The 24,722-nt window shown below is 45.6% G+C and overlaps 1 protein-coding gene across 1 annotated transcript in view; it reads left to right on the top strand.

Moving 5' to 3' along the window:
* Nucleotides 1-1,234: 1,234 nt before the first annotated feature.
* The window catches only part of B3GNT7 (UDP-GlcNAc:betaGal beta-1,3-N-acetylglucosaminyltransferase 7), a 98,060-nt gene continuing 74,572 nt past the window's right edge, over nucleotides 1,235-24,722 (top strand). The window contains exon 1 of the mRNA XM_068279335.1: nucleotides 1,235-1,275. Within this exon, the coding sequence (XP_068135436.1) occupies nucleotides 1,265-1,275 (11 nt within the window). The 5' untranslated portion in view covers nucleotides 1,235-1,264. The remainder of the gene's footprint in view (nucleotides 1,276-24,722) is intronic.

Genomic DNA, 24,722 nt, shown 5'->3' with positions numbered 1-24,722 from the left:
AGGAAGCCGCTGCCCGGATGCTTCCTTCCGCATCACACAGACAGAGCAGATACGCTGCTAGAATATACACGCGCTGGAGAGGGGAGAGCGGCAGCTGGTAAGGTAATAACAGCGTTGGCCGTGGGGACGGGCGGGAGGCACTATACTGGCTATCCTGGGGCACTATTCTGGGGCACTATACTAGCTATACTGGGGCACTATTCTGGCTATACTGGGGCACTATACTAGCTATACTGGGGCACTATATTGGGGTACTATTCTGGCTATACTGGGGCACTATACTAGCTATACTTGGGCACTATACTGGGGCACTATACTGGCTATACTGGGGGGCTATACTGGGGCACTATACTAGCTATACTGGGGGGCTATACTGGGGCACTATGCTGGCTATACTGGGGCACTATTCTGGCTATACTGGGGCACTATACTGGGGGGCTATACTGGGGCACTATACTAGCTATACTGGGGGGCTATACTGGGGCACTATGCTGGCTATACTGGGGCACTATGCTGGCTATACTGGGGCACTATGCTGGCTATACTGGGGCACTATGCTGGCTATACTGGGGCACTATTCTGGCTATACTGGGGCACTATGCTGGCTATACTGGGGCACTATGCTGGCTATACTGGGGCACTATGCTGGCTATACTGGGGCACTATTCTGGCTATACTGGGGCACTATACTGGCTATACTGAGGCAACTAAACTCCCTACACTGGGGCAACTATGCTAGCTATGCAGCCGCAACTCCGCCCGTCGCCGCCCCAAAGCCCCCCCCCCGCGCCGTTCCCCGGAGAAAAATTTGGTCAGGCAGTGTTCCCCGGGCCAGAAAAGGTTGGGAACCACTGCTTTAGGGAATTTATTATATACATAGATAAACATTTGTAAGAAAATACTGTTCTGGCAACAGGGGAGTTCTCACGCTCAGTAGCAGAGGAATCTGTGCATCAGGTGACAGCTCAGCCGTGTGCCACAACGAGTAGCTTCATGGAGACCGTTCCTTCCACACAGCACAGTACTACACAGTATAATCTATGCACGCGTTCTATGTCATCCGGTGGAAGCCAGCTACTGTCAAGTTTTATCACCCAGACCTGACGGACTCCACCTCAATGCTTTTCCATAGGGGAACGCAGCCGACTCCATCCTGCCCTCTCTTTGCCCCTCCTTCCATCAGTTCTCTCCAGTGTGTGTGTATCAGAGCAGCCACATTCCCTGACTCTCTCACACCTCGCTGTACTCCGCTCCGCTGGCTAGGATGTTCCTGGGGTGAGTGTCCTCCCTACCCTCAGTAATGGGAGCCTTCTGCTATTCCTTCTCTTGTACTTCTGTGCAACCTCTCAGTGGGGATTTTCCAAAATTTTCAAGTTATATAGGACAACTTTTTTATGGTATACCACTCTCCATACTGTGAGCATGATTCTATGTGCCTTATGATCAGTTATCTTTCCCTTCGTTTTGTCTGGTCTGTACACCTGGCTGCTGCGTGCCATACTGTGGGGGTCTGTATCAATGGTCTTGATTCACAAAGCATTACTACTAAACTGATTTTACTGAACATTTTGTAAAATGCTAATTCACTAAGGCTGTTACTGCATGGAAAACTGGAGTTACAGACTTGTGGAGTAAATACCTCATAGAGGTTAATTCACAAAGCATAGAGCAACCGGTAAAACAAGTGAAGTGAGATGTTTGGTATTTTATCTCCAGCCTGGAGATGTCAGTAACTAACAAACAGCTATTTGTGAGGTTATAAGAGGGAGGAAACCGAGCAGAGAAATGGAGAAAACTAATTCAACTATTCAGGAAGATAAATGTTGTTTCCTAATTTCACGTGTTGTGTAATGTAAATCCACAATACAATTTTGCACAATAATAAATTGGTTTAATAAGATGCTAATGGTGTTTCGCTGATACAAATTTGATGTTTAAATAATGCAGTTTACTTGTCAGTATAATGAAGCACAATTGCTGATTTTACATGCACTATAATAATCCATCAAACACTAAATGAAATGCCATGAGCCCATAAAATACCAAATGAAACGCTGCATCACGTGAAAACCTTTTCCATGGAGACTACTACCGCATGTGTAAAAAAATCTTAGCCAATACCCCACCCCAATTTTTTTTACTGTATAAGGAAGTGACATTTTTGCCGAACAGGTCTTGATGAATTAAAGCTAGTATATTTGAAAGCATTATTTGCAATAAAACAGAATTAATGCAGCATTTACCTTGGTGTGCAGCTGTTTGAAGAAGGGCGAACTCCTTCACGTGCTGTTGTAATGGGCTATGCTTTCTCCCAGTCTTTGGGGATAGGTCTGTGGTAAACTCATTCACCTGCTGTTATAATGGGCTATGCTTTCTCTTAGCTTTGGGGATGGGTCTCCGGGAACTCCTTCACATGCTGCTGTTATGGGCTATGCTTGCTCCCGATAAACCTGCACCTGAAATCATTATCAGCTGTAAGCCATAATCCTGTGTTTGGGCTGGTGAGCACTACAAGAGCTTTTCTAAGGGCTCGTTCACACTGGAGTCGTTTTTGGATTTATTAGCGCCTGCGATCAAAATCGCCCTGAAGGCGCTTACACCTTGCTTTCCTATGTGCTAGACCAGATTAGAGCGATCAGTCCACTTTCGGCTCAGAAAAGCACTGCATGGACCATTTTTCGGGGCGATTTTACTACAATGGAAGGTATAGGAAAAATGCAAAACGCTCACAAAATCGCTTTGTGCAGCGATTGCGTTTGCGTTTTTAAGAATAAATACATACTATTTTTCTTTTCCGGATCAAAGAGTTCACTCCCTGACTGTCAGGAATTGAAAAATGTAATTGCTCTTGGCAGTTGGCTGATGGTGTAATGGTTAAGGGCTCTGCCTCTGACACAGGAGACCAGGGTTCGAATCTCGGCTCTGCCTGTTCAGTAAGCCAGCACTAATTCAGTAGGAGACCTTTGGCAAGTCTCCCTTACACTGCTACTGCCAATAGAGCGTGCCCTAGTGGCTGCAGCTCTGGCGCTTTGAGTCCGCAAGGAGAAAAGCGCAATATAAATGTTGTTTTTCTTGTCTTGTCTTGTCTTGTCTTGCTCTGCAAAAACGCTTACCAAAAGCGTCCAACAAACAGAAATCTGTGTGTGTGTGTGTGTGTGTGTGTGTGTTGGAGCGATGTGATTTTGTAAAAATCCCCCATAGCACTGCATTAGCAAGAGCTTTTAAAATCTCTAGCGTTTAAAAAGCTCTTGTAGTGTGCAGCAGCCCTTTAACACATTTCCCTCTATGTAATACCTAGCAGAAAATTTAGGCTTCTGGAACTGCTTTGCTTGTGCGCTATTTTGGCTGTACTGCATACACAGGGGTGCAGGCTGGTGAACTGTGAGTGAGTAGAAGCATGAAGTCTATTACTATATCAAATCATCTGAAACTGTCAATTTCAATATGTTTTATAATAATTGAAGATGAACTCTAGGTTTACCTTTGGCACTAGTCTACTTTAGGAGACCCAGCAGGAAACATCATAGGGAACAATTCTCCGCTTACAGCACAAAGCTTTCTGGTTGACCAAATAGTGTTGGCTTAGTTAAACCTATTGGAAACCTAGAAGTTTAGGTTGCTGTTAGCACAGTTTCACTATGACATTTCTGCTGAGTCCCCTAAAATAGCAATAGAAGAAAAAGACTGGGTCTCTACCTGGATAAATGCAATTATAGCACTATTTTATTGCACCATAGTGACAAAACCACACGACGTTTCGGCCATCAGGCCTTAATCAAGTGTTAAATGACAGAGCTCGTACTCACTAATAAATTACATACCTAGAGTAAAAAAAACACACCACAAGGGGCGGGCACATGCTTAAAGAGCAAGTGGCCAAGTTTTAAAGAGACAGTACAATCATAAAAAACATTTTAGATTGAATTCATCGTTTAGTCCATTGGGTGCTAAAGTACTTAGCTTATTAATCCATCTCTGCTCACGTCTGAGCAAGCATGTCTGTCCGTCCATTCCTTCAGTGATAGTAGTGCCAATTAGATTCAGAAGCTGGTTGGAGATGAGCTAAACATTTTGATTATTGTGGGAATTTCTACAGTAGTGGTGAACTCAGTGGAGATAGTCCATGACCTTGAACTGCAAATAATTCTGACTTGAAAATATAATGCATATTTTTGGCAGTTTGACTTTGGGTCAGTCAGATACACTTCCTATTAGGATTAGTTCAATTACAGACTTCATACTGTTTGCATTCAATTTGCATGAAGGTCACAATTATTAGCATCTTATTGACCATCTCTGCTCAATAGCTATAGAGGAGCTGAAGTGAATGCATCAAAGGACCGCACTTTATACCCATTGTGGTCTGACCCCAATTACTCAAGCATTGCTAGAATTCTTGTTACTCTATGGCAGATACTAGTCGTTTCTACCCTAAAATCTGGACGGCAACGCCTGCAGTGTGAACGGGGGGCCTAAAGGACAACAGTAACGAGAGGGATATCTACTGCCCTGAGGGTAGTTGGATTGTGCATGTCTTTTATATGTTCATATTTTATGAAGTGAGAGAGATATGGAGGCTGCCATATTTTTCCTTTTAAAGAGACACTGAAGCGAAAAAAAAATATGATATAGTGAATTGGTTGTGTACTATGAATAATTACTAGAAGATTAGCAGCAAAGAAAATATTCTCATACTTTTATTTTCAGGTATATAGTGTTTTTTCTAACATTGCATCATTCTATATTATGTGCAGATTACACAACACTCAGCATTCAAAATGAGTCTTTCAGAGCAGTCTGTGAAGTAATGACCTCTCCTCTAGCAGAGAAAAAGTAAACAGTTCACTTACAGTTGAGAGAATAAAAGTCAGATAACAGCCCTCTCCACCACTTAGACTTGTCGGAGAGTTAATGGCTTGTTTGCATAGAGATAACAACTGGAGTTTCTTAACTCTTCCTGTACTGGAAACAATTAGACTGATGTATCTGATCTTAATGTTTTATTTCTTAGCTGTACTACACATACAAATCATATCATAATTTTTTTTTCGCTTCAGTGTCTCTTTAAGCTATACCAGTTGTCTGGCTAGCCTGCTGATCCCCTGCCTATAATACTTTTAGCCATAGACCCTGAACAAGCATGCAGCAGATCAGGTGTTTCTGAGATTGTCAGATCTGACAAGATTAGCTGCATGCTTGTTTCTGGTTTGATTTAGACATTACTTCAGCCAAATAGATCAGCAGGGCTACCAAGCAACTGGTATTGTTTAAAAGGAAATAAGACAAGACAAGACAAATAACATTTATATTGCGCTTTTCTCCTTGCGGACTCAAAGCGCCAGAGCTGCAGCCACTAGGGCGCGCTCTATTGGCAGTAGCAGTGTAAGGGAGACTTGCCAAAGGTCTCCTACTGAATTAGTGCTGGCTTACTGAACAGGCAGAGCCGAGATTCGAACCCTGGTCTCCTGTGTCAGAGGCAGAGCCCTTAACCATTACACCTTCAGCCAACTAACAGCCTCCATATCCCTCTCATTAAAGTTGTGCTTTAAAGGACAACCGAGGTGACTTGATGAGATAGACATGTGTATGCATAGTGGCGGTCTCGCTGTGCCCCTCTGAACAGCAGGGATATAAATATTTACCTTCCCGGCTCCAGCGCAGGCGCAGTATTGGCTCTCTGCTCGGAGAGTCTCTTTAATGGCTTCTGAGAGCAGGAAAGAGATAAAGAGTAAATGATTCATAGATTTGAGCTCTAGTATACTTCACTGAAGGTGTCATTGAGAAGGGACAATGAAATAGTAAAAACTAGATTTACATATAAAAAAAACAAAAAAAACCTGTGGGATATCTAAAAAACGTCAGTTTAGGAGAAGGAAACATAAAATTGTTTTTCTCATCAGTTTATTTTCACCTCGGATGTCCTTTAAAGTGAACCTAAAGGCAAAAAAAAAAAAAAATGAGATAAACTCACCTGGGGCTTCCCTCAGCCCCCTGCAGCCGATCGGTGCCCTCGCAGCTCCGGTCCGATGCCTCTGGACCCGCCGGCGACGACTTCCGGTTTCGCCGTCACCGGCCGACAGGCATGGGAACGCGAGTGATTGTTCGCGTTCCCAGCCTGTATATCGCCCCCTATGCTGCTATTGCGACCTCCTGGCCGCAATAGTAGCATAGGGGGCGATATATAGGCTGGGACCGCGAACAATCACTCGCGTTCCCATGGCTGTCGGCCGGTGACGGCGAAACCAGAAGTGTTCGCCGGCGGGTCCAGAGGCATCGGACCAGAGCTGCGAGGGCACCGAAGGGCTGAGGGAAGCCCCAGGTGAGATCTCATTTTTTTTTTTTTTTTTTTGCCTTTAGGTTATCTTTAAGGCTGCTTTCACAGTAAGACGTTACAGTCGCACGTTAGTGCAGCCTGTAACGCAGCCCCACTGCACAGTAATGAAAAATCAATCGGCCCATTCACAGTGCCCACGTTGCGTTACATTGTAACGCAGCACATCCGTTGAGAGTGCTGCATGCTGTGCGTTATGCGTGGCTAAGCCGCGTTAGACTGTGCGCACATGCTCAGTAGTGTTGGGGAGGAGTGCGGAGAGGCCAGGCACATGGCTACTTAATATTCACTGCACGGTGTGACGTGCAGTGTTTACTTCCTGGAGCGGCCGCTCTGTGCGGCGATTGGCCGGGCGGGACCACGTGATGCCGCATGCGTCCAAGAGTGCGCATCACGACATCACGGACACCAGAGTGAGCTGCACACCGTGGCTCACTCTGACGTCCACACAGAGAGCACCAGGAGTTGCGTTAGGGGCACGTTATGTGCCCTATAACGTCCCCTAAACGCAACGTCCTGGTGCGTAAGTAGCCTAAAGCACACCTGAAGTGAGAGGGATATGGAGCCTTGGCTGGACTGCTAATCTTCTACCCCTAAAGGTGCCTATACATGGTACAATTTTTTTTGGGATTAGATTTTGTTTGATTATTTCGTTAGATTGAATATAAAGATTTTTCCAACATGTCCAATCAGATTATTGAAAAAAATTGGATAATCGTTAGTTTTTCTTGATCGGAAAAAAAAGATTCTTTTCAACTGTCATTCAATTTGATCGTTTTGGTCGAATAAACGGGAAAATCGAACAATTTTTTTTTTTTTGTACCATGTATGGGCACCATTAGGGTAGGAACCCACTAGAGCACTTTTTTTGAGCATTTAGGGATTGCTTTCACTAGCTACCGATTTCCCTAAACATTTTGCTGATGTGAGTGGATGGGTCTGATCAGGGCTGTGAAGAAGGTAGAAAAATCATCTAACTCAGACTCCTCAGTTTATGAAACCACCGACTCCAGGTACCCAAAATGGCTCCGACTTCTCAACTCCGACTCCTTAGTCTAATACTTACCAGGGCTGTAGATTTTGTACAAAAATCATCTGACTCTTGACTCCTCGACTTCGACTCCACAGTCCTGGGACTGATTCCACTGGAGCGATTGCAATTTAGTCAAATTGAAATTGCAGGACATGCCGCATTTTGGGAGCATTCCCATTTGTAATGTATTGTATAGGAGCAAGGAAATCGCTCCCAAAATCGCTTGCAAAGCGCTACCACAAATCACTAGCAATTGCAATAGCGCTTTGTGGAGTCGGTACAAAAATCATCCGACTCCAACTCGGACTCCTTAGTTTATGAAACCACCAACTCTGACTCCAGGTACCCAAATGGCTCCGACTCCTTCAGTCTAAGACTCGGTCCACACTAGGCACGGTTGCAGAACGCAATCCGTGCTCTGGGCTCCAGTTTTTTTAAAAAAACGGAACGCAAATGGATCCGTGCTGCCCTTTCGTAGGATACGTTTCCAGTCCATTTGTGTGTATAACAAAACATATCCCCAGCCCTGGGCGTGGGGGATGGGGGTGACGAGCTGGATGGGGTAGCAGCCAGGAAGGGGGGCAGTGGGCACGGCGGCGGGGAGGGGGGTCGGACCACCTGGGTCCCCCGTCCCAGCACCCCCACCAGCTATTTGCGCTATATGTAATGTAATGAGCAGCAAGCAGGGAAGCCCTCTATACTTCAGTGGGCAGCATTGCAGGAAGGAAGTAGGTAATTTGTTTCCCCACTCGCTGCTCATTACATTACATATGGTGCAAATAGCTGGGGGGGAGCGGGTATGGCGGGACCCTGGTGAGGGAGGGGCAGATTACTCCCTCCCTGCCGCTGTGCCTGCTGCCTCCCTTCCTGGCTGCTACCCCTCCAGGCTTCCTGGGGACACCAATGGGAGGGAATTGAGGGGAGTAGGCAATCCAGATCTTCCTCTGTTATTGTGTACAAAATAGCTTGTGAAGAGGGAGATCCATTTTTGTATTGCCTTTCACTACCCCCCCCCCCCCCCCCCCCCTGTGTATCCGGGGTCCTTGAAGTGCTGACAAATCCGGACTCTCCGTTCAGTTTTTCAAAATGGATCCCCCAGATCTGTTTTTTTTAAAGTGTGTAAAGACGGACACTATTTTGAACATTGGTATCCATGGCTCCGGTTTTGGTCCGGGCCCAAAAACAGAGCCACGGATACGTTTTTAAAACAACTGTGAACCGGCACTAATTCTTACCAGGGCTGTGAATTTGGTACAAAAATCATCCGACTCCTCAGTTTATGAGACATCCAGCTCCAGGTACCCAAAATTGCTCTGATTCCTCGACTCCGACTTCACAGCCCTGGGTTCCAGTCCTAAATGCAAATACATAAGCTCAAGAAATGTTGTATGACAGGGATCAGGATACCATCCTTTGGGCGACATTGCAGGGATGAGGCTGTGCAGGCCCAGAAATTACATTATGCTATGGACGGGATAAGAACACTGCTCTCGGCCAGAGTAGTCTGCCAAAACGGATCGCTAGCCAAGCAGTCGAGAAGGGTCGGGGATTGCTGTACATGCACTGGATTCTTGGCAGAGGCGGTTGCATAAAGAGATTCTGAAGTCTCTAAAAAAGAAAAAAAAAGTTTTTTTTTTTAATTTAATATGTTTAATACTTTATCCCTAACTAAACCGCCGCAGTACGCTATCTAAATCCCCCCAAACTACCCCCTACCTCTCCCCCACAAAATCCACAACTTTCTTGGTCATGGATTTTGCTGCCCTAAGCGCTTCCGTGTCAGGCAGGGCTATGGGCTGCAGCCCTGCCTCACACGCGTCAGTCAGCGGCGGATCTCTGCCTCTCCCCAGCCCCTCTCAGCGAAGGAAGACTGAGAGGGGCGGGGAGAGGTGGAGATCCGCCGCTGACAGATGCGTGTGAGGCAGGGCTGCAGTTCGTAGCCATGCCTCATACGGAAGCGCTCCCCGTAGTGTGCCCCGGGGAGTTTGAGGGGGGTTTAGTTAGGGATAAAGTATTAAACATTTATTAAATAAAAAAAACGTTTTTTTCGAGACTACTCCGACCAAGAATTGAACTTTATCCCAATCAGTAGCTGATACCCCCTTTTACATGAGAAATCTATTCCTTTTCACAAACAGACTATCAGGGGGCTCTGTATGGCTGATATTGTGGTGAAACCCCTCCCACAAGAAACTCTGAGGACCGTGGTACTCCTGGCAGTTTCCTGTCTGTGAACCCTGTTGCATTGTGGGAAATAGCGGTTTACAGCTGTTTCCAACTACCAAAAAAGCATGCTACATCACCTGCCAGCAGTAAAAATGTCACCATGTAATGTCAGATTGTAAATCCGGGATTTAAAAGATTTTACAATGGGCAAACACTGACTCAATCATTTAAACATAATTATTGTAAAAATGAAGCACTTTTTATGATAATATTTTCACTGGAGTTCCTCTTTAAGCTTAAAGGAAACTAGAGATTGTTTCCTAACGCTTATTTATACTTACCTGGGGCTCCAGCCCCATGAGCTGTCCTCCTCGGCCCCTCCGTTCTGCCGCTAAGACTCCCGGTAATCCAGGCAGTCGTGGCCTTCTACGCACCCCTTGTCACACTGCCGTCCCCTGGAGTGTTCTGTGCTTGCGCAGGGGACGGCAGCGCGGCGGGGGCACGTGCAGCTGGGCCGTGCATGTGCAAAAGGCAATGACTGGCGGCAACTGACGGGATTACTTGGGAGTCGTAGCAAAAGAATGGGAGGGGTTAAAGAGGATGGCGAGGGAAGCCCCGGTGCTCATGGGGCGGGAGGAAGCCCCAGGTAAATATGAATAATGGCCAGTGTACCATCTCTGGTACACTTTAAGGCTCCTTTCACTTTATATAAATTGCGTTGTGATGTAAACGTACTACATGCTGTGCGTTACCCCAACAGAACTCACTGCACCGCAACCAATGTGATAGTTCCATAGGAATATCATTGCATTGCGTTTATATTGTGGTATGGTATTGCTTAAAAGGAAATAAATATGGCAGCCTCCATGTCCCTCTCACTTCCGGTGTCCTTTAATATTTATAATACAAACAAACTGTACTGTAAAGGTGCCCATATCAGTATAGATTGCCACCCAATGTGGCAAACAGATCAATCCCTCTTTGATCTGAATCTGATCAGAGAGGCATAGAAAACTGCTTACATTTAAAAAAGGTGCTGTGAATTTGGGCACTGGATATTACCGATAGTAGAATATATGTAATTTTACAGATACTCTTATATCTGACCTAATTCTCACACTATTCCTCCCTCCACCTACTCCTAACACTAACCTCCCCCAACTCCAAACAATAAAATCACTTACCCCCAAAGTGGGGCTCAGCTGCATTATGTCTGAATCCCAGGTGCCCAGTAACTTGCGTTCCTTTACTCCTCTGCCTTGTCCTCTAATATTTGACGCTCAGTTATACTATAGCCAAGCTCCCACCAGCACTTATGCCACCCAAGTGCACATCTCTGGCATCCATTTCCGCTATGCCTGCTGCAGCTGATTGCCACTTGGTGCTCTGCTACAATATAGTCAAGGGCCCTTTTCTGCTACACTGCTGCAGCTACTACTACGGATTGCTTAAAATGAAACTCCAACCCCAAAATTATACATTGGGCAGGGCGCTATAGCTGCAATTAACATTGTGGTCAGTGCGGTATCTATACTAGTACCACCTACCCGCTGGCACCCAAATGACCTGCTTTGTCAAATCTCTCCACACACTGCACAAAGATTTGTAATGGCTCTTAGGCCACATACAGACATCAGACCATAGTCTTTGGAAAATGAAAGATCACAGACCAATCTTACCACCCTTCTTGTAGTATAAGAGCCATACTCTACACAGTCTTTTCTATGGAGCTGAACTCCACATCAGGAAAAAATCTTTGCAAGATGCTGCACACACAGATGCTGTACAGACACAAAAGATCAGTATCTGCAAAAGATCTGTTCCTGCCAAAAATCCATTCCTGCAAATTGCAATGATAGTCTATGAGATCTGCAGATCATCATACACACATGATTTAACTGACATTCATCTGCAGATCTGAAAATCCATCCTGGTGGATCTGATCTGCAGATGGATGTCAGTTAAATCATGTGTGTATGATGATCTGCAGATCTCATAGACTATCATAGCAATTTGCATGAATGGATTTTTGGCAGGAACAGATCTTTTGCAGATACTGATCTTTTGTGTCTGTACAGCATCTGTGTGTGCAGCATCTTGCAAAGATTTTTTCCTGATGTGGAGTTCAGCTCCATAGAAAAGACTGTGTAGAGTATGGCTCTTATACTACAGGAAGGGTGGTAAGATTGGTCTGTGATCTTTCATTTTCCAAAGACTATGGTCTGATGTCTGTATGTGGCCTTACCATGGAATCAAATGACAATCTATTGAACTGCAGTGTTGCACTATTTAATACAGTGCAACGCTATGGGCCATCAATCTTCTGCCACTCCCCCACGGTGTCTGATCAACCAAACTTTTTTGCAAAATTATGATTGATGTGCCTCGTAGTGCTATAAACTTCTGGCAGAGTGATAAAATCTGCTGGGGAAAATCGATGCATGTAGGGCTTGCTTAACTAAACTGACCTTTAGAATACGTTCATGTTGCGGTGCAGCAGTAGCATAGTAACAAGGAAAGTCACACTGCAATGTAAAACCTGTGCGGCCAGTGGGTTGCAATTTAATGGAAAACGGCATCCCAACACACTGCATGCAATGTGATACTGCCTAACGCACGTTAACAGTGAAGCATACTTTACATTGATTGTATGCTTTACTGTATGGGACACAAAGGTCATCTAACGAGCAGTGCAACTTTTCTCTTCAGTTCCTGTTTTTCTAGGGAACGCAACACAACTCCCTCTGTGATCTAGCTATAGAATTTGTTTTTTATTTTTGGGCGTTTGAGCAAATGGTTTATGGACTGCATGGTGGGTACCAAGGGTTTGGTGCAGGTTGTGCACCAGGGCTACCGTATTTAGCAGGGGTTAATCAGATCAGATCCACCAGGATGGCTCTTTAGATCTGCAGATGATTGTCTGATCTGCCGATTGTCTGTTAAACGAGGTGTGTAAGAGATCTGCAGTTATCATAGACCAGGCTTTCTCAACCAGGGTTCCTTGAGTACTCTGCAGGGGTTCCTTGTCATTTTCCCCCACATTTTTTGTATCGACTGGCCATGCAAATTCAGTACTGAGCATAATAAGGTGATGGTATCACTGAATTCTAAAGCAGATAAAGAAATATCTCTCTAGCGCTCCAGACAATTTTAAGCAAGTCTGATGTAAGTGGCACTGGCAAGGGACAGGGCGGAAAACTGAACTTCTGTGCAGCTGCAAATTAACTGGCAGCTTAATTAATCAATCAGCTGCTGGTTAATTGATTGGTTGATATTGAGGCCTGGGACCCACTAGACTAGAGTGCTTACAGCAGCGATTTGGAATTGCTGTGCCAACGAAAGTGAAAGGTGAGCCCACTGCAGCGATTCCGATTCGTCCAATCTGTAGTGGGTCTCGTCTGAATCTGATGCTCCCAGAAATTCCAGTTTCTGTTAAACCCAATTTGTGTTTTACCCTAATTCTGATCATTACCCTGGGCCCAGTGCTAAATTCCTTTTAACCTCCCTGGCGGTAAGCTATGCCGCGCAGGAGGATTTCTCAGGCCCTGCTGGGCCGATTTGCATGATTTTTTTTCATTGTACACGCAGCTAGCATTTTGATAGCTGCGTGTACTTCCCGATCGCCGCCGATTGGCCGCTACCTGCCGTGCCCCAACCCCCCCCCCCCCCCCCCCCCCCAGACCCCTTGCACAGCCTGGCCTATCAGCGCCAGGCAGCGCTAAGGGGTGGATCGGGACTCCCGATGACGTCTGACGTCCATGACGATCGTCGCCGGAGGCGATCGGAGGGGGTGGGGGGATGTCGCTGCACAGCGGCTATCATGTAGCTAGCGCTAGGCTAGCTACATGATTAAAAAAAAAAAAAAAAAGTTTTAAAGTGCTGCGCTGCCACCTGGCGGTTTTAATAGACCGCCAGGGAGGTTAAATGTCTTACTTGACTGATATTATCAGGGATGTGGAGTTGAGGAGTCGGAGAAATTTTGGGTACCTGAAGTCTGTAAAAAATACTCCGACTCCTAATGAATTTAAACTAATTAAAATAGAAAATATGATAAAATGTTCTATTTCTGAGGTAATAGTCATCATAAATAATTTATATATACAGTAATAGCTGTGCTTAGTCCACAAAAATGAAATAAACCAGTTAAAAATAGTTACTTGTGCTGCTTCAATAAAGCAGCCCCCACAATAAAGCAGCCTAGCGCTAGCTACATGATTCTCCCCTGCCTCCTCTCTCCCTCCCACCCTTCTGATCGCCGCCGGCGATCATGCCCATAAGGAAATCCCGTTCTGAACAGGATTTCCTTTAGGGCTTCCCCCGTCGCCATGGAGACAAACGGAGTGACGTCACTGTGTCTCCCGATCCACCCCAAAGCGCAGCCTGGCGGCGATTGCCCAGGCTGCGCATGGAGTCTGTGGGGGGGCCCCTCTTTTGCGTCGGGTAGCGGTGGATTGGCGGCGATCGGGGCAAACACGCAGCTAGCAAAGTGCTAGCTGCGTGTTTGAAAAAAAAAATTATCAAAATCGGCCCAGCGGGGCCTGAGCGGTGCCCTTTAGCGTCTCTTAACTCGTCCAGAACGCTAGGGAGGATAATTATTAAGGGAGCAGGAAAAATAATGCCAGGAAAAAATGGCACATGGAGCCGCCGCTAGTGTGTAAAACGCGGTGTGTGTGTGTGTGTGTGTGTGTGTGTGTGTGTGTATATGGATAGATAGATAGATAGATAGATAGATAGATAGATAGATAGATAGATAATGCAGCCAACAGTAAGAGCATACGCTGTGAGTCAACAGTAGTTAGTACTACTGTGTTAGTGACCACAGCTTATTTACACATTGTCAAGTCTCTAAATGGGAGGACATTCTGTTAATGCAATTCCTGTAACCTAGATACATTTGTCAGACTCAGTACAGCTTCTGTACACCTGTTAGTCACACTATGTATACAGAAATGTTTCCACTCAATTCACACTCACAGGCCAACAAATCAAATAATGAAAGAAGAATTGGCACCTCTCCATAAAATATATGTAACGGATTATGTAAACTGAGAACAAGAATTTTGCAACTTTGGATGATGCCTTGGAATCAGTTCATCGAGAAGCGCATTTCTTTTTCTAAAAAGGTGGAGTTTCCCTGGCATCATTGTGGTAATGAATGAAGAATGGTATCTCTCAAGCGTGTGGCAGAGAGAAATGAAATTGCAACTAAATCTGAAACTGAACAAGGAAAATCCTGAAAGCAATCATGTTAGTGCAACTACTACTTAGAAGTATTAAATAACCTTTGGACCTTGGCTGCTGCTTTGCGCCTCTGTATACAGGCTAGAGACCTATTTATCATGTTACCAGCAGGGCTGTGGAGTCGGAGTCGTGGAGTCGGAGCAATTTTGGGTGCCTGGAGTCAGTCGGGAAAAAATGCTCCGACTCCTAATGAATTTGTACCTGTAATTAAATTAGAAAATATGATAAAATGTTCTATTTCTCAGATAATAGTCATTAAAAATAATGTGTATATATACAGTATATATACAGTAATAGCTGTGCTCAGTCCACAAAAATTAAATAAACCACTCAAAATTAGTTACTTGTGCTGCTTCAATAAAGCAGTCCCCGTATTTTAAAGTCAGATATACATATCTGATTGTGACTGTACAGCATATATGATGTGTACACAGGAATCTCCATATATACTAAATAACCTCTGTGCTGTAAGTATAAAGCCTGATGTGTAGCCGTGTCACTAATAGAGATGGTCAATGAGATGGAAATAATTCTGTGTTGATGCTGGTTTATGCAAATGTATGCACTCTTTGCTCATGAAATCAAATAATTTGATATGTTGTTAAAATTTGGTTTGGTGACTACAAATTAAAGGGTACCTGAGACGGATGAAAAGAAAAGTGTTATACATACCTGGGGATTCTTCCAGCCCCCTTCAGGCTAATCAGTCCCTCGCTGTCCACCTCCACCAACTGGATCTTCTGCTATGAGTCCTGGTAATTCAGCCAGTCAGCACAGTCTGGCTACGTGCCGCTTCAACAGCCAGGAGCATTCTGCACCTGCACAATAGTGCTGTGCAGGTGTAGTACGCTCCCGGCAGCTGAGTGTGTGCATGCGCACTACACCATACTGGCTCAAGTACCTGGACTCATAGCAGAAGATCCGGGTGGTGGAGGACAGCGAGGGACTAATTAGCCTGAAGGGGGTTGGAGGAAGCCCCAGGTATGTATAAAACTTTCTCAGGTTTACTTTGTTACACAGTAGTACTATACTCTACATATGCACTCCTCACAGAGCTGCAGGGAATCCACTGAGAATGTTGTAAACATTGAACAGAGGTGTTGTCTATCACCCATAAACCTGGTTCAGATTGTGCATGAAGAATGTGTAATAGAGGAAGAATCTCCTCATTCCCCTGCAGAGTACCTGCACATCATTCTGACATGTACCCACGGTTACATTGCCTAGGGCCTGATAGATGTTCTTTGTTCCGGTTTGTACCTTTTACAAGTACTCTTACCAAGGACTAGTTTTAGTCTACAGGGAATAAATATAGTAGTCTACATATCCTTCTCACTTCAGTTGTCTTGTAAAATTCCTAAGCGTTGGCAGTTAACCACCTTAGCGGTATGGACGAGCTCAGCTCGTCCATTACCGCCAGAGGGTGCCGCTCAGGCCCTGCTGGGCCGATTTACCTGAAATAAAGAGCAGCACACGCAGCCGGCACTTTGCCAGCCGCGTGTGCTGCCCGATCGCCGCCGCTCTGCGGCGATCCGCCGCGAGCAGCGGCGAAAGAGGGTCCCCCCAGCCGCCTGAGCCCTGCGCAGCCGGAACAAATAGTTCCGGCCAGCGCTAAGGGCTGGATCGGAGGCGGCAGACGTCAGGACGTCGGCTGACGTCCATGACGTCACTCCGCTCGTCGCTATGGCGACGATCTAAGCAAAACAAGGAAGGCCGCTCATTGCGGCCTTCCTTGTTTATTCCGGGCGCCGGAGGCGATCAGAAGAACGCCTCCGGAGCGCCATCTAGTGGGCTTTCATGCAGCCAACTTTCAGTTGGCTGCATGAAATATTTTTTTTTTTATTTAAAAAAAACCCTCATGCAGCTGCCCTGGCGATCTTAATAGAACGCCAGGGTGGTTAAGAGACGAATTTCACGTTACATACTGTTAATCAACAAAATTGTAATATGCAAATTAGAGGAGGAGGAGTCGGAGTCGGTGGAATCCTAAACTGAGGAGTCGGAGTCGGTGGATTTTTGGACCGACTCCACAGCCCTGGTTACCAGGGTTGAGGTGTTAAAGGACACCCAAGACGAAAATAAACTTATCAAATATGATTGTCTCCTAAAAATGACTTAAGATCTTCCACAGTTTTATTTTATTATTAAATCAACTTTTTAAGTTTTTATATCTGTTTTATTGTTTTTGCTAAATGACACATTGATTGAAGACTGCCAGAGCTAAAATCTATGAACTATTGACCCTTTTTATCTCTTTCCTGCTCTCAGAAGCCATTTTCTGCTAGCAAAGTGTTTGAGGCCTTGTTCACATTATAGGCATTTTTGTAACATTTTAAGCATGGGTGATTTTCAAAATCGCCCTGAAAGCGCTTGTGCAATGATTCTCTACGAGAGAGTTCATATCAGAGTGGTTTGTTTGCGATCCGCTTTGAAAAGCGGTGCTTGGGCCATTTTTGAGGCGATTTGCCTCAATGGAAGGTATAGGAAAAATGCAAAATGCGCACAAAAATTGCTTTGGCAAGCGATTGCGTGAGAGTTTAATAAAAAAAAAAAAAAAAATACATTGTATTTAATTTTTTCGGATTTTTTTCCGGATCAAAAGACAGAAGCGCCCTGCAAAAACGAGCGCGCAGAACATTGTCAGAAAGTTTTTAAGAAATGCAGAAAAAAAAGCCCACCGCGGGCGGACACGTGAGCCGAACGCAATGTGAACAAGGCCGTATAGTTGGAATTTCTTAGTGAGGGTCACACTGTAGTCACTACTGAGTCAGGACTGAGTCAGCCACTAACATACCTGATATTTAACTCTTTCAGGCAGAGAGGAAAAAAAGGAACACAGCCCAGTTATTTGTGTACTGTACATACCCATGTACAAGGGCACTGTACATAACCCATGTCTATCTCATCATGTAACCTCGGGTATCCTTTTAAAGGAAACCAGAGACGGCAGGAAAAAAAAGATTTGAAACTTACCTGGGGCTTCCTCCACCCCCATAAGCACGCGAGTCCCTCGCCGCCCTTCCGTGGTCTGCACTGCACTTGTGAAGCCAGCTGTAAAATTCCTCCTCACCCTCCTTTGTCTTGTAAATTCCTAGTCTAAGTCTAGCATGCGCAGTGCGCTCCCGTCCGTGTCCTGGAGCGCACTAAGTATGCCTATGACATCACTACATCATGCGCATGACGTCATGTGCACAGCCCGGCCAGTGCCCATGAAGTAAGCCCGTTTCCGGCGACCTAGAAGAGGATCCCAGGGGGCTTTCACATATGATGAAGGGCTAGAGAGGAGAATGGGGGAGTGGTGGGCATATGTGCAACATTGCTGCAAGTTAATTCTTCCCTTCCATGCCCATAATGATGGGGTAGAGTAATGTGTACTCATTCCCAGGGCTTCGTAGTCGGTACAAAAATCCACCGACTCCGACTCCTCAGTTTAGGATTACTCCGACTCCTCTAATTTGCATATTACAATCTTGTTGACTTCATCATCCGGACTTCCCATCACTATCCTGGAGCGGCTGCTTTGAGAGCCGCATAACGCGGCTCAATCTGATGTCCACGCGTTGCGTTAGGGGAACGTTATGCGACCTTAAGGCTGCTTACACACAGGGACGTTACAGGCGCACGTTAGTGCAGCCTGTAACGCTCCCCCAACAAACAGCAATGTAACACAAGTGGGCTGTTCACACTGCCCACGTTGCGGGCCCACGTTGCGCCACGTTGTGACGTGCAGTGTTTACTTCCTGGTGCGGCCGCTCTGTGCGGCGATTGGCCGGCGGGGCCACGTGATGCCGCATGTGTCCAAGAGTACGCATCACGGCATCAAGGACGCCAGAGTGAGCTGCACAACGCGGCTCACTCTGACGTCCACATCGAAGAGCACCAGGCCTTGCGTTAGGTGCACGTTATGCGACCTTAACGTAGCACCTAACGCAACGTCTTGGTGTGCAAGTAGCCTAAAGCGAACCTTAAGTCATAAAAAAGTGTTTTACTCACCTAGGGCTTCCAATAGCCCCCTGCAGCTGTCCGGTGCCCTCGCCGTGTCCCTCCGATCCCCGTGTCCCCGCCGGCAGCCACTTCCGGTTTGGCCGCCAGGAGCCAACAGGCTGGGAACGAGAGTGATTCTTCGCGTTCCCAGCCACAATATCTCCACCTATGCTGCTACATGCTATGTGCTATATGCTATAGCAGCATATCGCCACCTATGCCGGCGGAGACACAAGGATCGGAGGGACACGGCGAGGCCACTGGACAGCTGCAGGGGGCTATTGGAAGCCCCAGGTGAGTAAAACTCTTTTTTTTTTTTTAATGACTTAAGGTTCACTTTAACGTCCCCTAAAACGCAACGTCTTGGTGGGAAAGAGGCCTTAGTGATTGTAATAGGCAGATACACCTAAAATGTAATTCAGATCAGTGGTTGTCTGTATATATAGACAATTTCTTTCATCTTATTTTTTTTTTTCTCCGGTTTAATGACAGGACGTGTTTTTGGTTTTTTTTCTTTGTTTTCACAGGATTTTGAGTGTATGCACTTAACTGTTGACTGTCATAATATGAAGGACTCTTTAAAGGTCTCCAATTCACTAAGCAGTTTAGACTAATCTACTGATGGTTTGGTAAAAACTTGCATTCTGTAGCATCAAAAAGGAATTCACATTACTGAATGGTTTAGACCTGTTTTTTAAACCTGGTCTAAAATGTTTGGTAATTCTGATATGAACTTTGAATTCACAAACGTGACAGTGGGCATGGTCAGTGGGTATTTCTCTACAGAGTAGACCAGCTGGTCCCTGTCGGGAAGTTAGATCTATCAGGGAAAATTACCCATGTTGTAACAGAATCTATTTTATATTACAAACCCCCCCCCCCCCACAAAATCCATGCTCCTCACTTCAAGCTAGGACATTTAAACACTTGCAGATGTAATAGGGAGGTGCTGGAAGGGGTGTGGCAAGAAAAACAGCAAAGTCAAAATAAACTTCAGCACACTCATGCACATGCAAATCCTCATGCGAATCCATTCAGAAAAATCATGCAGCAATCAATGCTGTCCCTACAGCTAAGTTAAAAGCTGGGATCTTATTTACAAGAATAAAGTCTCTTGCGTAGTCACATACAACGCGCAGCGGTATCCCAGTGTCTGAGGAATAGGAGAACATATCCTTACCGTCCTCCCTGAGACAGATAGACTTTACAACCATAAAACATTTTTTTTCAAAAAACACACAAACAAAACAGTTTTGATTTACCAAACAGCCCTTAGTCCGCAGGTTCGAGTCCGCAAGTGTCCGGGTCCGGGGGCCGCAAAGAGACCGTACGGGTCTCTGCGGTGGCCAAGTTGCGGATCCGGAATTTATCAGTTCCGGCTACAATAAAGTAGCCGGAACTAGATACATTGCAGTGCCGGAAAGGCACCGCAAGCATGGGGGATACCGGCGTGTAGTCTGGGCCCCCCAAGTGGCAAACGACCGGTGCTGGAAGCATCCGGTCCTATTGGCAGTGTGATGAGAAAAGTCTGTTTCTCATTGCACAGCATGTCCGCATGTTCGGGTCAGGATCCGGCCCGGGTCACGGCAAAAATGCAGCAAGTTGGAAAAAAGCCGGATCGTCCCCGGGGCTGCGTTCCCGGATCGGATCCAGATCCAGACGGTCGCACAAGTGTGAATGGACACATTGATTAACAATGTATTCATTCACCATCCTCTGTGTACGGAGCGTTCCGGGTCCGGGGAAGCCGGACCTGGAACGCTAATGTGAACCAGGCCTTAGTGAATTGAGGCAGTTGTCCTTTTACTTGTGTAATAGTCCTTTTACATGTGTAATCTGTGACCATAAATAAAGGCATTGTATTAAGCTACGTACAAACGCATGACTCGTATACATGTGGCTCATACACATGTGCACAACCAACCGCACAACAGGATCAGCTGCACAACTTGTTGTTTACATGACAAAAAGGTACACACGCGATGATCGACTAAACAACCAACTCGTTTAAGTATGTAAATACTGTGTGCGCACCATCAAGTTCACATTCAAAAACAATAGCAACAGAGCAAATCATTCGTGTCTGTGCATCCCGGCCCAGCAATGATGTCCGAGGGATCGGGGCGATATCAGTCATAGGTGTATATGCACATTTACGTCTTTACCAAAAGCAATGGGGTTGTTAATCTGTTAGGCCCGGTGCACACCAAAACCCGCTAGCAGATCTGCGAAATGCTAGCAGATTTTGTAACGCTTTTTCTTATTTTTCTGTAGCGTTTCAGCTAGCATTTTGCGGTTTTGGGAAGAGTTTTTGGTGTAGTAGATTTCATATATTGTTACAGTAAAGCTGTTACTGAACAGCTTCTGTAACAAAAACGCCTGCAAAACCGCTCTGAACTGCAGTTTTTCAGAGCGGTTTGCGTTTTTTCTATACTTTACATTGGAGGCAGAAACGCATCCGCAATCCAAAAAATGCCTCACCCCGGGAGTATGTGTTTCTGCAAAACACCTCCCGCTCTGGTGTGAACCACCCCTTTGAGATACATTGACCAAGCGTATCTGCAACGCCAAAAAACCCGCTCGGTGTGCACCAGCCCTTACCTGGAAATGTGAATTCTAACAGGTATTTTTAAATGGTCAGCAGCTAAAGCTGGGTACACACACTAGATGAAAATCTGCTGAGGCAGCCGAGGATCTAATGTGTACAGCGGCCCCCGACACCTTGGCCAGAAATCGTGTCTGCGGATCTACTGTATTCAGCTGAGCACTGGCCAAGAGCATTGTTCTTCGCCTGCTGCTCTGTCGCTCCCTCCTTTCCCCTTATAGCAACAGAGCGTCTGTACAGCATTGGCACTGCAATATCACCCGAAGGATCAAGTTCAGGCAACATGCCTAGTATATGTGTGCAAGGCATTACTTCAGTACATTACAGAGTCCAAGTTAAAAACAAAACACTGGCTACACTGCGGTTTGTGGGGTAATCCTGTATTTGTCCCTGAACCATAGCACAGTAACTCAATGTTTCAGGCTGTCTTCCCTTTCTCAAATTCCTCACTTATATGCTCCTGCTCAGGGGTGTAGCAATAGGGGGAGCAGAGGTTGCGTCCACATCGGGGCCCTCCCTTAACTGCTGTATTAGCTCTCTATTGGTCCTGGGCTCATAATAATCACTCCTATAGATACTTTGAATAGTGGTAATCCTTAACAAACTTCTCCATCCCCTTCTTGCACATCTGACACTGTAGTTGCCATTGGCAGGTTTTGGTGCGCCGCATAAATCATGTATAGAGTTCTTAGGGGGCCCCAATGTAAAACTTGCATCGGGGCCCACAGCTCCTTAGCTACGCCACTGCTCCTGCTGTCACACAACTGTCGTTTCGCCAATCTTTTTGAAGTTTCCCACCCCCCCCCCTTTTTTTTCATATCAAGTAGGTGTAGTCCCTTGTTTTCCCAATTAAACATTTTGATCCTGGGCTGCATACAAAGTCTAAGGTAGAGGAAACGGCTGTACCCCTGATCCTGGGGTGTTTCTCCTAGTTCTGGTCCAGTCACCAGAAATTCCAGTTTCTGTTAAACCACAATTTGCCTATTCTGTTATCTTGGCCATCACCATGGAAGCCATTTTTGCAATGAACTGCTATTAATTATCTTTCATCTTCAGTCTGCAAATGCTATCATTTTATTACATGTACTGGAAATTATGGCAACACTACAAGACTTTGTGAAAAAGTACTCAGAATTCCCTCTGTCGTAAATCTGCACAAAGCAGAAGGCAACATTTTCTCCCTTTGCAGTGTAGTATTGTACAACTGAATACACAGTGCATGTTAAAGGAGTCATCAGGCAAACGATAGTAAAATTAGTGGTACTTACCGGGGGCTTCCTCCAGCTCCAAGCTCCCATGATATCCCTCGCCGCAGCTCTGCCCGCAGCTGTTCGCCGCAGCTCCGACCCGGTGATGACGTCAGAGCGACCTGGAGGTCGCTCTGTACTGCGCCTGCGTGAGCGGCGTTGTCAATCACCCCCACTTGCGCCCGGAGCGGTGTCAATCACCACCACTTGGGCTCCGGCCCACGTGGCGGTGATTGACAGCGCCGCTCACGCGGGCGCAGTACAGGCCGACCTGGAGGTCGCTCTGACGTCATCGCCGGGGACCGGGACGGACCTGCGGCGAACGGCTGCGGGCAGAGCTACGGCGAGGGACATCCTGGGAGCTTGGAGCTGGAGGAAGCCCGCGGTAAGTACCACTCATTTTACTATCGTTTGCCTGATGACTCCTTTAAGGTACATTTCTAAAAGCACCATCTAATACCATGGTATAGTGATGATCGTAATCTACCAATTACGATTTTTTTCGCAATTTCACCTATACATAATTAATCTTTGTACGTTTAAATGATTTCTTATAGTCATTCGTAATTTCGTGTAAAAATTCACATAATTTTTGCGTAATTTCGTGCCGACTTTGGCAGTGAATAGGAAAGACCCCATGCATGCTATTGCTATCAAAATTGCAACACATGTTAAAGAGACTCTGTAACAAAAATTGTATCTGTTTTTTATCATCCTACAAGTTCTAATGTGTTCTGGCTTACTGCAGCACTTTCTACTATCACCATCTCTGTAATAAATCAATGTATCTTTCCCCTGTCGGACTTGTCGTCCTGTGTCTGGAAGGCTGCCAAGTTCTTCAGTGTTGTGGTTCTGCTATGAACTCCCCCCTCCAGGCCCCTCTATGCACACTGCCTGTGTGTTATTTAGATTAGGGCAGCTTCTCTCTTCTCTCTTATCTTTTACAAGCTGGATAAAGCGTCCTCTGCTGGCTGGGCTTTCACATACTGAGGAATTACAGACAAGGGCAAAGCTGTTTGCAGGAAGAAACGAGCAGCCTGACACTTCAGTGCATGAAAGCTGCAGGGGGAAAGAAACACACAAATGATCTCTTGAGATTCAAAAGGAAGGCTGTATACAGCCTGCTTGTGTATGGATGTATTTTCTATGTGTGGACATACTGTACATCAACCTACTTCCTGTTTTGTTGGCCATTTTGTTTGTTTATAAACAAACTTTTTAAAACTGTTTTTAACCACTTTTAATGCGGCGAGGAGCGGCGAAATTGTGACAGAGGGGAATAGGAGATGTTCCCTAAGGGCCCTTTCACACCAGAGGGATTTTTCGGCGTTTTAACGCCACGGCCGAAGTTGGCATTTTGCTAGGTAAAAGAAAGTCCATAGACTTTCATTTTACCTTTCACATCTAACTCGGCGTTTTGGAGCGTTGCGTTTCAACGCTCCCAGGAGCTTTTTCAGGGCTGTTTACAGCCGAAGTTGGCTGTTGGCGTTTCAATGATAGTCAATGGAAAACGCCAACTTCAGCCTTTTCAAAGCCTTTTCAAAGCGTTTTACAGCTATCTTGTTCACTTATTTTTATAGAAGAAAAAAAAGACGTTTTCATATGGGCTGTAAAACTCTTTCAAAACGCTTTGAAAACGCTATGTATTGGCGTTAAGCAAAAGGCTAACTTTTAGCCTTTTCTACCGCAGCCTCTAGTGTGAAAGAGCCCTAACGCACTGGTATGTTTACTTTTGTGCGATTTTAACAATACAGATTCTCTTTAAGGAGAATAGTGGGTAGAAGTCAAAAAATTTTTTTTTCCAAAAAGACCTTGTAGTTTTTGAGAAAATCGTTTTAAAAACATAGAAAAAAGTTTTTTAAACTAATTTTTCTGAGTTTGAAAACCTTTTTTAAATGTTGAAAATCGATTTTTCTTAAAGAGAACCCGAGGTGGGTTTGAAGAATGCTATTAGGACACAGAGGTTGGTTCTGCATACTATCGCCAGCCTCTGTGTCTGTACTGTGTCCTCCCAGGCCCCCACTGCACTCTGCTGTCCCCCATTAAAAAAACCTGCCATGCTAGCGACATGCAGCTTGTCGCTAGCTGGTTGTTTACCTTATGTCTGCCATTCAC

Source organism: Hyperolius riggenbachi, chromosome 4 (genome assembly GCF_040937935.1).
Source record: "Hyperolius riggenbachi isolate aHypRig1 chromosome 4, aHypRig1.pri, whole genome shotgun sequence".
NCBI classification, from domain to species: Eukaryota; Metazoa; Chordata; class Amphibia; order Anura; family Hyperoliidae; genus Hyperolius; species Hyperolius riggenbachi.
This window is presented reverse-complemented; position numbering and strand designations above follow the sequence as displayed.